Below are 14,489 nucleotides of genomic sequence, written 5' to 3' on the forward strand. Positions count from 1 at the left end.
GTTATTATTCAGGGCTGGGTATTTTTTTTATTTTTTTACATTTTGTTTGAATAAAAAAAAAACGATAAACAAACAAGTCCCGCCTCCTCCCTCCATCTCGTCCTCTGATTGGACCGCTCACCCGTCCATCTCCCCCGTGACTCACACGTGTCATGTGACCTGTGTTTGTTTTCACTTCCGCGATTCCTCAAATCTTTGCAGAGTCATGTGCTTCTGCTCCGGTACTGAGCCGAGGCCGCGGGTTTGGCCCCTGCTTTGACCGCTTTCCCCTCACCCCTGCGCGGCTTAAACACCTCCTAAAACCCCGGCACTTTCTCCCTCTGATCCTCCTTGGTTGTTTTGGGCGGACGGATAGCCTCGGCTGTTCGGTTCATCTTTGGTAAACAGATTTTACACTTTGCATTTTAAGTTAAAGCCATTTGAAGACTTGTGACTTATATTAGTTATTTTTATTCCATGAAATTGTAGTTTATTGTCAGCAAATGAACACTTCTGGCTTGGTACATAAGTCAGTCATCTTTAGCTATAATTACGTTCTGTAGGCTACTTTATAATGTGTTCTGCATTATTAATAGCATTATTTGTAGTCCTTTATTCTATCAGCATTTTTAGTTATTTTTTTTTAATAGGCGAATTTGTATTTAAATTTTTATTTAGGCCTGTCTTAATATTTCCATGCATATGCAGAGGCCCATAATTAGACATTAAAGTGCATATGCCAGGTAATAATTTCTTTAAACCATAGTTAACATAATTGAAACTGAGATGCCACTAAAAATCTTGTCTAGTCTTGTCTAATTTTGTAATCTTTGTGAAATTTATAATTTCCTGGTTAGATATAGACAGCTGATATGATGACATATGTAGAGGTAATTCCAGTTCTGTCACCTATCATACTGTCAAAACGGGCCAGAACTTGTCTTAATTACACACTAGTTATGATTTGAAAAATAAATTTGACAGATAAGCAGCTAATAGTATAAACAATATAACAATATACACTTTTGCTGCTCCTCCTTTGGCATTTAGAATGTTTTGATGTCAGCTGAAACCCAGAAGTTAGTCCTGGTTTGGCTCACTCTGGCTTACTCTGGTCTGGTTCCAGGTTCTGTACGGTTCTGACCCGGACTCAGCACCATGGCGGACGGGGAGCGCTCGCCACTGCTGTCCGATCAAGACGAGGGTCCTGGCCGCGGTCTGCCGTCTAATTTCCATGGTAAAAATCAACATTATCATAAGAAGCATATAATGAAAAATGACTCTAACTATACGGGAATGTAGTTATTAGGGAGATTTGCTATTTTTGAATGTATTGGCCCCAAAGTTCTAACAATCACATTTTTGGGGTTAAATAATGGCACCACGTTCTGAAGTTATTGTAAAAACACACATTTAACTTTTTATTTTTACTGACAGAGAAGATCTTGAACTTTGTGCCAGATTTTTTTTTTTTTGTGTGGATAGGCCCAGTAATTAGAATAGAATATTAGCCATAAAGCAGGTAAAAAAATCTGCAATCTGACACTTAGTTGGCATATCCCACCTTAGAATTCTGACTGGTCCTTTATCTCACTTTTAAACTATAGCCTTTCTAGTATGTTGTGGTGTCATGTGAATGCAACTACTGACCATATAAACTTTAAAAAGTGCAAGCTTCTCACAGTTTGGAACTCGACCCTCGGTTTGTCTTTCTTTGAGGTGAAAAGTGTGAGTCCTCCTCTGTAGGGCTGCAAGATTGCAAAGAAAAAGTACCCACAATAAATATAAACCCTCAAAATGCTTTGTTGATATAGTAATTGTGTAATTGTATTGTGACTGGCGTATTTTTTTTAACACGTTTAAAATGTGAACTTTGCCCAGGATGCTAAAAATTGAAAAACACAGATCTATATTTTCTCGCTGAGCCTGACTTCTCTGTCTCCAGCTGTGCCTCCGTACCCTGTGGCCCCAGGTGAGCCCCCTCCTCCGTACTCGCCCCAGGGCAGCCCCGACAGCGGCAGTGCCCCTGTCATCAGCTGCCGTGTGTGCCAGAGCGCCATCTCTGTGGAGGGCAAAGGCCACCTGCACGTGGTCAAGTGCAACTTCTGCAATGAGGCAACGGTCAGTAACAAACCACTCTGTATGCAGAGAAAAATTATTAAGATGTGTGTAACTTTTCTAGTGGAGGGTCCATGGAGTTGTTATTGCTTTGCCTGCAGTCTATGACTGTATGGCATTAATGGCCTTGTACCCAATTTCTTTCCCCATGTATTTGAGCAAACTCTGTCCTGCCCTAATTCAAATATATTGTATGAGCAACTTGTCTGACGTCTGTTTACTGTTAGTATCTAATTTTAAAGTGTTTTATTGACAGGAATAGCTGTGGACTAGTGCAAATTGTTTAAAACAAATGATAGTTCTGTTTTTCACATTTTAATACAGTGAAAATCAGGTACAGTGCCTTAAACTTATTTATGGAGAGGAGCAGGTGACTCCACTAGTTACATGTCAGAGCTGTGGAAAGGTAACCACGCTCATGTTTTTTCTAAGTATTTCTTAGCAGTTAATACACCTGTAATTTAATCAGTGCAAGAAAGGGATATTTTATAACATAGTGTAGAACATTCCAGGGAAAGCAATAACATCTCCATTAGCAAACAAGCCAAGGATGAGGGAAAACTGTTATAACTCATTGTAACTGCTGCTCTTAAAAGTAGATTTTGCATAAGTTGCAGCTTTAATAATTGCATGGATAATATTGACTTTTTTTAATCTTTGTAGCCCATAAAAAACCCTCCTGTGGGGAAGAAATATGTGCGCTGTCCATGTAACTGTCTGCTCATCTGTAAAGTCACATCGCAGAGAATCGCCTGCCCAAGACCGTACTGGTGAATACAACTCAAGCTCTATAACATATCAAATATTTTAAAGAGTATTACATTACATATCTTGCTGAATCTAAAAAATGTCTAGTTTTTATGGCAAAACTTTAATCAGCTAATATGCAGGATTCTTTCTTGTAATCTGATATTTAGTCCTTCACTGATCCAGTCTTTGCAAGTCCTTGATTCACTCAGATACTCAGAATCTCAGTGCATTAGATTTGTCCTTCTAAAGCTGCCGTACCTGACTCTCAAAGTGTGAAAGTATGTGTTTAAATCTGTCTAACCAGTTCTTGGCGTGTCATTTGTAGTCACATGCATCACAGGATTTATGGACGAGTGCTCAGCTTTAGAGCAGCTTTTTCAGACAGAGAAGTGCAGCAGGATGGACTCCAAAGTGCAGTCAATCAGAGCACTTCCGGCTCTTACTTCTGTGTTTGCGATCTTTAAAATACTTTATCATTAGCTGCGAACAGGAGCAGCAGTCTCATTTTGTTGCCAACTGCTGCTATTACTATATAGTCTTAACAAAAATAAAATCAGGCACCCCAGCTAGTGAGTACAGATAAACTATTGAGTTACAATGGAAATAGAGACACTGAAGCTACAATGGAGGCTGTATGTTTACACAGTCTTCATTAAAAAACACATTTTAATATATTCCAGATAACTTATTTGACTTATAGATTCCAAAAATCTTGATATTGACAGCAAGACACATATCAGATATCACTGAAGAAAATTCATACTCTCCTTTGTCATTTCATCATTTTATTTATGAAAAAGCAGTTTCCATAGATGGTATAGATTTGTCTGTTTTCCCCGTCACTGATTTGTCCTCTTCTCTCCTGGTCAGTAAACGTATCATTAACCTGGGCCCAGTGCACATCGGCAGAGACAGCCCCGAGCCGCAGCACCATCAGCCCGTCGGGATCAGAGTCATCTGTGGGCACTGCGCCAACACCTTCCTGGTACAAACATTGAACTCCTTTTACTTATTTATAATTTATTTAGACATACATACATACAAATATAAAGTTTAATTTCTGATAAACAAATTGCTGTGCCTGAAATGTTCCAAACTGTGACATTAAACTTATCAAAGGAAACAGGTGGTGCAATCACTTTCAAATGGATTGTGATTAATATTTTCCCCTTCATATTTTAACACACCTCCTCTCTTTCAGTGGACGGAGTTTTCAGACCGAACTTTGGCCCGGTGTCCCCACTGCAGAAAAGTGTAAGTTCAAACTATTCTTCTATTAACAAATATCCAACAGAGAACGGAAGGGCATCTGACACGGGAGAATTAATATGAGTGACACTTGTGCTGTTTGTGGATTTGCAGCTCCTCCATTGGTCGGCGGTACCCTCGGAGGAGGAGTTTGTTGTGCTTCTTGTTGTTTATCGTCATCGCTATTTCCACTGCTGGACTCATGGTAAAAAAATGGCGTGAATACACAACTGAATCTAGATCAGTTTTAATAATTATCTATGTCTTGTCTAAATCTCGCTAGTACAGATTCCATTTTACAATCACATATTTGGGACTTACAATATAATTTGCTATTTTGCACGATTAATTACTCTGATGACCTGCCCCTCTGATCAGACAAAGCTTTGGGTTCTGCCGCCCAAGTTGGGAAACAGTCGACTGAATACTGTCACTGTGCCCTTAAGCAAACACTTCCACCACTTTACCTATGTAAAAACAGGTGTCGAGGGAATGAATAATGCAACATAAAGCATCCTGAGACTGTCCAAAAAAGTACTATATAAATCCAAAACACTGCACTATCATTATTCAAGTTTTAAACCAAGTTAAAACAGTGTAGTTCTTAGGGATGTAACAATATCCAAATTTCTCAGTACGATATTATCACGATATGCTTCTCACGGTGTGATATTTATTACGATATTTTGGAGAGGCTAATATAATTGTAATTAGGACTCATTTCTGCTTTTAAAATACCTTGACAAAATGTAGTTGTGAATTATTTCTGTCATACTCCCAAGAATTCAAATAAAAGACATATCTCTTCATGTTTTCTGTGCTGAAATGAATTATGGGATATGTAGTTCCTGATGTTCATAAGCTGTTGCTATTGTAAAGTGTGATTCCGATATATTGTGACAGCCCACGATATTATTGTGAGACTTCTGACGATACAATATCAAGATATCTTCGTTATTGTTACATCCGTAGTAGTTCTGTATTTAAACATCACTCAGTGTGTCTTCTAGGGCTGCAACTAACACTTTAATAGTCGACTAGTTGATACATTTTTGTCTTGATGAAGATAAAAAATATGACAATTATATGAAGGATATTTATAAATTACTTTGTCTTTATTTTTGTTATGCGTTTTACAGTCACATATATAGTAAATAACATAAACAGTGATTTTAAAGAGGCACATTACGAGGTTTTAACCATGTTGTAAAAGTGATTCATGCATGCAATTCACTGTTGCTCACTACACGGAAATTTCACTACAGGGCCTATTAGTTCTGCATTTTGGACAGGAAGTCAGTGGATCTAGTTCTGTTACTAAGACATTTTACTCCAATATTATAGTTAAATGTTGATCTATGCATGTTTAATACTAAAAATATCCAAAAGTATCTTCTTCCAGATGAATGGTTGCACTCCTTTTGTTTTCTCTGTGTTCCAGGCGGGAACGTGGAATCCTGCTAAATCTTCTCGTGGTATCTACGTGTCGTGGGCTCTGCTTCTGTGTCTGGCTCTGCTCACTCTGGGTCGCACTCTTTACTGGAGGTGCCTCAAAATCAGTGACCCCATTTCCAACATCACGTAGACTGGGCCGTCACCACAGAGCGCACAAAAACAAGTCTACAGCACTGAAAAGGAACTAACACATTTAGGCCTGTCACAATAACAACTCTGATTTATTACTTAAGAAAATATAGACGATAATGGATAATACTGAAACAAAATTATGCCAGAGATACAAAAACCCTAAAGCAGAATTACGCCTAAAAAACTTTTCTAAATGTATCATCATAAAAAACATAAGCTATAATAAATAAATGACAGGTTCAAGTACTTAAAGTACATTTGACAGATTAATATATTTTTCTAATTATTACTTTTTGGATTGATGGGATAAATGGCAGTTTGGGAAGAAATGTAGAAAAAAAATGTCATTCTATCTAAAATCTGTACAAATAAGGCACAGTTTAAACACTGATTTAACAAAATAAAGGTGTTGTCATCTATTTTTATTAATTAAGTCATAACTATTGTGTAATTCATGCAGGTTTGTTTAAATTATCATTGCTGCTAGGAAACAAATCTCTACATATTGCGGGAAGTAAATTGTAAACTTCATAAAAATGACAAAACTAGAAAAAAACAAGGCAAGATTTGTAGTAAAATCCTACATATAATGGTGTTTATTATTATGTTTGTTTTGGAGAAATGAGCAGTCTAACCTGTCAAATGCACTTAGTAGTTTGTATCTGTAATGAATCATAGAAGTTATTTATTCAACCCTTTACAGCTAATAAATAATGGCCCCAAAAATACTTGTTCCATCTGTCACATATAGAACAATAAGTCGATACTGTCGTTATCGGGACAGGCCTAAATACACAATCTTTAGTTCAGTAATTTTTATTCATTTGGTTGACTTGTCTTTGCTGGAGCACTACAGAAGCTGCTATTCTCAATCAGAGCTGCAGTTTCCTTTCCACAAATGATTTTTAATTTTCTTAAGGCATTCTTAAAACATTTTTTGTAAACAAGGGACTTCCAAATAACATTAAAGGTGCATCGTGTAACTTCTAACTTATTGCTTTGCCTGTATTGTTCGATAATATGGCATTAAACTTAAACTTAATCATTCCAAACCAATTTAAACTAATCGAATTACAGATGTTTTATTGCTTTAATTGAAAAACATGCATTCTTACTGTGAGTAGACTCGCCTCTCCACAGATCTGACCAGTAACTTGGTCTGGTGGCTTGCAGGTTGTGCTTCCTCTACCAGAAAAGTTATACAGTGCACCTTTAAAGTAACAGATGAGTCTTAATGCTGCTAACAAAATGTATGGTATAAATAAATCATTAAAACATTTTGATACTAGAAGCAAATTTTCGACTTTCCATTTGGCACTTACAAAAAAGTGAACTGCAACTTCAAAATATCTAATTTCTGTGTCTCTGATATAGAAGCATTTGTATGTGACATGAGCATATATTTGAAAATTGTCCCTTGAAGCTTCCTGTAGGGCATTACCAAGCTGAGGATGAGCACTGATCGAAGAATTTAAAAACATATTGCACTTATTTTACAAAGGGACTTATTTAATGTAAGGAATTGTGTGTTTTGAATGACCAAGTTTCACACTGTACTGATCACGAGCTATTGTTAAAGGCGCACTATGTAACTTTTCAGCATCGCACACTTGTCTCCTTGGAGAGATTATTGTTTTGCCTGGAATGTTACACAGTATGGCATTAAACTTGTGGAAATGTGTAATGTCAAGCAGTAACATCTCTATGAAGACAGGTGGTGGATTCTTCAACACAAATGTTACATAGTGCGGCTTTAAATCAGGTTAAAACAATTTGTTGCATCAAAGTAGTTTAGCTGTAGTATATTTATGTATTTTTGTTGGAATCATTTTGCAATTCTACAATTTTGGTGTAAATTAGAATCCGCAAAGCAATGCTCGCAATTGTACTTATGCAACCCGTTTTATCAAAGGCGGGTAGAGTAGCCTAAAACTATATTTGAGTAAGAGTACTGTTTCTTCAAAACAGTATTACTCAAGTAGAAGTACAAGTAGAGGTCCAAGAAATGACTCAAGTAAGAGTAAAGAGGTTTTTCTGGAAACCATCAGAGTAATTATTTGTCTGAACATAACACCTGATTTATAACTGAAGATTAAAATGATAGACACAAAAATGAGGAAAAGTGAAATCCTATCTGACATAGCGCTGCAAGAGACACAAATGTTCAAATCATTTAAAATTGTCAACATAAAGCTTTTGTCACTTGAGGGCTTACAGTGGGAAGAGTAAAAACTTTTGCTCAAGCAAAAGTACTCGAGTAAACTTAACTACTACCCATCTCTGCATTCTTACATTTTTTTCCATCTGAACATATGAATTTCTTGAATTGTAAATAAACTCAGCGGATCATGTGAATATTTTTGGATTGTAAAGAATTGTAGAGCAGAGCTGTTATCTCCCTCTTGTGGCCAGTCCATGTAACAGCAGTGAAACGTGTTAAACTATAATGTTCTGATTTGTTTAGTTTACTGTGGCCGTCGTAATGGTTTGTACATATACTGTGGAAAAATAATACAAAAAAATCACCACCTCAACGCACTGAAATGTGTCATTATTTATTTATTCTTCCACTCCTCGTGTCTCCTTCTTGCTCCCCTTGTCTCCCACCAGGGGAGGCCCGGGGGATCAGTCAGTGTCCTCTTGGCGGGGAGGGACACGACCACTTAGAAGCAGGTTCTTCATCATCGCTGTCTTCTTCTATTGGCCTCTTCCGGCTCATTCCTAAATAAATGTATAAAATATAAATGTGTTATTTACCAAAGGTTGTGGACACTTTCTACAATTTTAAAAGGTGTAATCAAATTTGCAGAATTGAGAATAAATCAAACCTTGTGCTGGAGCAGCTGGAGGGGTGTGACACGACCTCTTGGATGGATCTTCATCGCCGCTGTCGTCACTGTCCTCCCTAGGCCGCTTCTGGCTCATTCTTAAATAAATGTATAAAATATAAATGTATTATTTACCAATATCTATAATGGTTTTGGACACATTCTACAATTTGAAGGTGTATTCAGATTTGTAAAATTGAGATTAAACCTTGAGCTGCAGAGGGCTCTACTGGAGCCTCACTCAGCCTCTTCCGGACCACTCTCATCTCCGGTGTCTGAATGATTTTGCCACGGACTCTGTAAATGGCAGACAAAATATACTTAATTATTCGTTTGTTTAATTTGTCTGCAAATGCAATTTAATGTTAACCAATGTGATCTCGTTGCTTTAGTTTTGTTTACGTTTTTATTTTGGAAAGCATTTGGCCTGCCGTCATAGGATACACTTTTATTTTGAAGGCACACCACGTTTTCCGGTTTGCGGAGCTGTAGAAACATGCTGCTGTGCTCTCCCAGTTCTCAGTAAAATGTCCTCTTACATCGAAGGAGGTAAATGAACACTTTATGAATCAAAGATCTGTAACACCTAGGGTTGTTGTTGTAGTGCCCTGAAAATTAAAATGCAATATTTCTGTTATAAAATTCATAAGACTAAATTCATGTTTCATTTGAATAGCTAAAATAATTTTCATTTGATATAAATACATACTTCATTGATAATACTCTTTGTTCTATGATTTCATTGTACCTATATAATAACAGGGTATTTACTGTACTGTTACTTTAAGAATGTGAGACTAAAGGATTTATGGGAAAAGCATTTTCTTCTTCGTTGTTAGAAAAAGAGGCAGAAAAACGAAACATACTTGTTAACACATGAACCGAAATCTAAAATTAAATTTGCCCAAAAGCTAAAATGAACGCGAGTCTTGTCGTTCATTTCGGGGGTGCAACATAAATCTTGGTGTTTCCGCCCGGTTCAAGTAAGTTTTCTGCCAAGAAAAGCGTGTTTTTTTTTTATGAAAAAAAAAAAAACGGCATGGTCCCGCAAAGAAAAAGTTCGTCATTGCAGCTAGCAGAAACTAAGCCAAAGTGCATCGGAAAAACACAACAAGTTAAAGAATAAAAACTACGGACTTACCCATTGAAGTTGTGGACAAGTCAAGAGGCCAAGCAACATGGACAGTGTGTGGGAATCGTCATTGGCGGACATTGAGAAGAAGCTTGTTACTCTGTCACTAGACGAGCTGAGAAAGTTAAGTGAAGAGCTTAAGCTGCAGCTGAGTGAAGAGGCATAGTCGTCATGTCGGTTAATAAGGAGACAAATGCTCAACTATTTAGAAGGCCATGATGTTACATCTTTAGAGGATGGTGGATTGTCCGTGCTTCTGGCGACCAGTGACTTCATTGATATCTTGCAAAATAAACAGACAACTGACAGTGATACAAGTGCTGCGCCAGCGCAAGGGGATGCAGTTCAGCCGCAACAAGTGGTCTTGCAGCGCCCTCTACTGACACAAAGTGGTATTCCGCCTTTATCACCACAAAGAGCCAACAGCATTGCAACTTCTGACCGAGATGCATCACAAATAAGAGATCAACCAAGCGTGCATCCAGTCTACAGAAAAGATTTCAGAATTGTAGGACAAATTGGAGAAGCTGGACAAAAGGATAAGCTGAACTTCACATGCCTCGAAAGACAAATCGAACGTGGATTGAAAAAAGGTTATGATGAAGGTGAGATTGTTGAGGCAGTAATCCAAGCTATTGCACCCGATGTCAAATTAAAGAGCTATTTGGAAAGTAGAACAGAGCTAACATTACGTTCCTTAAGGCAAAGTGCTTAGGACACATTTCATAGAAAAAGATGCAACTGAACTCTATCATGCATTAACCAGAGCAGTACAAGAGCCCAAAGAAACCCCAGTACAGTTTCTCATACGTGCCATGGACCTCAGACAAAAAGTGTTGTTTGCATCAGAAAGAGCCAAGGTAGGACTGAAATAATCCTGAGCTTGTGCAAACCCAGTTCTTGCAGACAATACTGACTGGTTTACAAGATGATGCTGTCAGAGCAGATGTAAAGCCTTATTTGCAGGATGCTTCTGTAGAGGACGAGGTGCTTTTGGAGAAGATGAGCGCCACCTACAGTGTTGAACAGGAAAGAAGGAGCAAGCTGTCATCCTTCACCAGACAAAAAAACATCAAAGTGGCTTCAGTGCAAGAAGATGAACACAAAAGTGGAACGGTTGGTTCAAACAAGACTAAAACACAAATAGTCAAACCAAACCCCATTGTAGAAAAACTTGATGAGAATAACAAAGTTATTTGTGACGCAATACAAAACCTGACAACACAAGTAGCGAGCTTGACTCAGACAAAAGCAAAGACTTATGATAAAAGTGTCAAACCAAAGCAAAACTTCAAATGCAATGTCAAAAAGGGCCCCAGAAAGTGTCGCCAATGTGAACAGTCAAATCCTGAAGGCAAGTGCACACATTGCTATAAGTGTGGGAGTAGTGACCATTGGGCTATTGGCTGTAGGAAAAAGAAAGACACATCTGGTAGTGTTTGCAAAATAGAAGTGAACAATACAAATCTTAAGGACATTATGTATGTACAAAAAGATGTGCCCTTGTCAAAGAAACAGGAAAAGACAGCAAAGCTGATTGGTAGCAAAAGTCTGGTACAGTGCTACATTGGTGGTGTCCCAGCCACTGCTCTGTGGGACACAGGTTCTCAAGTGTCTATTGTTGATCTTGATTGGAAACAGAGTCACTTAACCAATGCTGAAATCCGTCCAGTAAAAGAACTTCTTGATGAAGGTATATTAGATCTGTCTGCTGCGAATGGGACTCAAATACCTTATGAGGGCTGGATAGGAGTGCAGTTCAGGCTCCCAGAAAACAAAGACAGCGAACTGTTAGTGCCATTTCTGGTTAGCACTCAGCCACTCACTAAGCCAATCATTGGGTTCAACGTTATTGAGGAAATAGCAAAGACTAATATGTCAACAGATAGATCTCACTCAAACAAGTTCCTACACAGTCTTGAGTCAGCGCTAGATGTAGGTTACAAAAAAGGCAAAAGCAGTATTCTCTGTGCTCAGCAAAGATAAAAGTACAGCAGAAAGCCAGACAGCCAGACTAGGAAGAAATGATGTTGTCATTCCAAAGCGTCAAATGTTCAAAGTAATCTGTGGCAAAATCAATAAAAATGTGTTACAAGGACAGTATGCAATACTGAACCAAATGAAAATGCACCATGGCCAGAGGGATTACAAATAAAGCAACAACTTGTACACCTACCAAGTGAAGAAAGAGCTGTCATTACAGTTGTAGTTGAAAACAACACAGACAATGATATCAGACTACAAAACAGAACTCTACTTGGATCATTATTCAATGTGGACACGATTCAAGACATTAGTGAAATCACAAATGTGCCACAAAGTGACAATGGACAATTAGGGAAGACAGGCCTAAATAATACAGAGATCAACGTTAAAAAAAGAGGAAACAAGTGAACTGTGGGATCCACCAGTCGATCTTTCACACCTGACAATGGAACAACAAGAAAAGGTGAGACAAATGTTGAGAGAGGAAAGCAATGTTTTTGCAAAGGACGAGTGGGACACAGGATGCATTCCAGATTTACAAATGAAAATACATCTTAAAGACAATGTTCCAGTAACAAAAACATACAATGCTATCCCTCGTCACTTGTACCAGGAGGTGAAAAAGCACATCCAAGGTCTACTCAGCAAAGGATGGATACAGAAGTCCACATCATCTTACTCATCACCAATAGTAATTGTGAGAAAAAAGGACTCCACAATCAGACTCTGTGTAGATTACAGACAATTAAATGAAAAGACACACCCTGACCGACATCCTATTCCGCGAATACAGGAGATCCTCGAGAACCTCGGTGGAAATTCATGGTTTACTGTGTTAGACCAAGGTAAAGCATATCATCAGGGCTTTATCAGTCCAGAAAGCCGAGCCTGCACTGCCTTCATCACGCCATGGGGTCTTTATGAATGGCTGAGGATCCCCTTCGGCTTGACAAATGCCCCGGCAGCCTTTCAGCGATATATGGAGGGTTGTCTTGGAGATTTGAGAGACGAGGTATGTGTACCGTATCTTGACGATGTGCTAGTTTTTAGCAAAGACTTTGACCAACATGTTGAGAATGTACAAAAAGTGTTAAAACGACAAAAAGAATGCGGAATAAAACTCAGACCAAAGAAATGCGACTTCTTTAAAAGGGAAGTATGCTATGTCGGCCGTGTCATTTCTGAAGATGGCTATCGCATGAATCCGAAGGAAGTAGAAGCTGTACAAGCATTGAAAAGCTCAAAACCAAAAACTGTCAAAGAAGTGAGGTCATTAGTAAGCTTTTTAGGGTACTACAGATCATTCATTGCAGATTTTTCAAGAATCGCTAAACCTCTTTATGAACTGTTAGCCCAACCAAAAACAAAGAACAAGCCAGTCATAAAGAAGGTTAGTCGTTCCCCACAGTTGTCACCATCTCAGCCTGTAGAGTGGTCAGCTATACACCAACAGGCATTGGAAAAACTTGTCAATGCATTGTCCGACCCCCCAGTAATGGCATACCCAGACCTTGAAAAGCCATTTGTACTACACACAGATGCATCAGAGGAAGGTCTAGGGGCTGTCCTGTATCAGCGGCAGGGAGGGACACTCAGAGTCATAGGGTATGGGTCGCGTACTCTTACTCCAACTGAAAAGAATTACAAACTCCATTCAGGGAAGCTTGAATTTTTAGCTCTGAAGTGGGCTGTCACCGAGCGATTCAGAGATTACTTATTTCATGCCCCACATTTCACTGTATACAGTGATAACAACCCTCTGACTTATGTAATGAAAACTGCCAAACTGAATGCAGTAGGGCATCGATGGGTATCTGAACTAGCAGATTTTCGTTTCACTCTCAAGTACAGACCGGGTTCTGTCAACCGAGATGCTGATTTTCTGTCACGTAAACCTACACAAATGGACAAAATCATGTCAGAGTGTACAGAGGAATGGAAACCAGATGACATAACAGCAGTCAGACAAGGACTGGAAGCAGACAAAAACGGTGACACTGACTGGATTACAGCCATTACGTGTAATGTCGACGCACTGACACAGTTAATGGACACAGGTAAAACACCAGTTGAGCCAATGCCAGTCAAAGACATTCAAACAAGTCAACAAGAAGACGAAGTGATACAAAGAGTAGTCACACTCAAACAGAAAAACGAGAGACTTAAGTACAAACACAAAATCAAAGAATCAACTGATGTGAAAAGAATTCTGAGAGAATGGAATAACCTGTACATTGACAAAGATGGAATATTACGGAGAAGGACAAATACCAGAAACCAGCTTGTAGTGCCATCAAAACTCAAATCACTGATTTATGAGCAACTACATGAGCAAATGGGTCACTTAGGAGCAGACAGAATGATCTCTTTAGCTAGAAAGAGATTCTTTTGGCCCAAAATGAGAGAAGAAATCGAACATTATGTCACAAAAGTCTGCCGCTGCCTTAAACAAAAGAAACCTAACAGAAAGACTCGAACACCGATACAAAATATTACAACCTCAGCACCATTTGAGCTTATCTCCATTGATTATCTGCATCTAGAGAGAAGCAAAGGTGGGGTGGAGTACATCTTAGTAATAGTAGATCACTTTACTAAGTTTGCACAGGCTTATGCTACTCCAAACAAGTCTGGTAAAACAGCAGCTCGCAAGTTATTTGATGACTTTATTTTGAGATTTGGGTTCCCTGCTAGAATTCACCATGATCAGGGGAGGGAATTCGAGAATGAACTGTTCAAAAAGTTACAAAGGTACAGTGGCATACAGCACTCAAGGACTACGCCTTACCATCCCCAGTCAAATCCAGCTGAGCGTTTTAACAGAACCTTACTCGATATGCTCAGGACACTGGAGGAAACGC

General features: G+C 38.6%; 1 protein-coding gene across 1 annotated transcript; it reads left to right on the forward strand.

Annotated features, from left to right (window-relative positions):
* The first annotated feature begins 192 nt into the window (after positions 1–192).
* On the forward strand, positions 193–8,217 carry LOC110170780 (type I phosphatidylinositol 4,5-bisphosphate 4-phosphatase-A-like). Its single transcript, XM_020936479.2, has 8 exons — positions 193–379; positions 1,106–1,216; positions 1,925–2,100; positions 2,761–2,867; positions 3,718–3,832; positions 4,049–4,101; positions 4,210–4,300; positions 5,537–8,217. Exons 2-8 carry the CDS (start codon positions 1,138–1,140, stop codon positions 5,678–5,680), a joined length of 765 nt encoding a protein of 254 aa, XP_020792138.1. The 5' UTR covers positions 193–379; positions 1,106–1,137; the 3' UTR covers positions 5,681–8,217.
* The last annotated feature ends 6,272 nt before the right edge of the window (positions 8,218–14,489 follow it).

Source organism: Boleophthalmus pectinirostris, unplaced genomic scaffold (assembly GCF_026225935.1).
Source record: "Boleophthalmus pectinirostris isolate CB_2022bp ecotype Guang Dong unplaced genomic scaffold, ASM2622593v1 HiC_scaffold_20, whole genome shotgun sequence".
In the NCBI taxonomy this organism is placed as follows: Eukaryota; Metazoa; Chordata; class Actinopteri; order Gobiiformes; family Gobiidae; genus Boleophthalmus; species Boleophthalmus pectinirostris.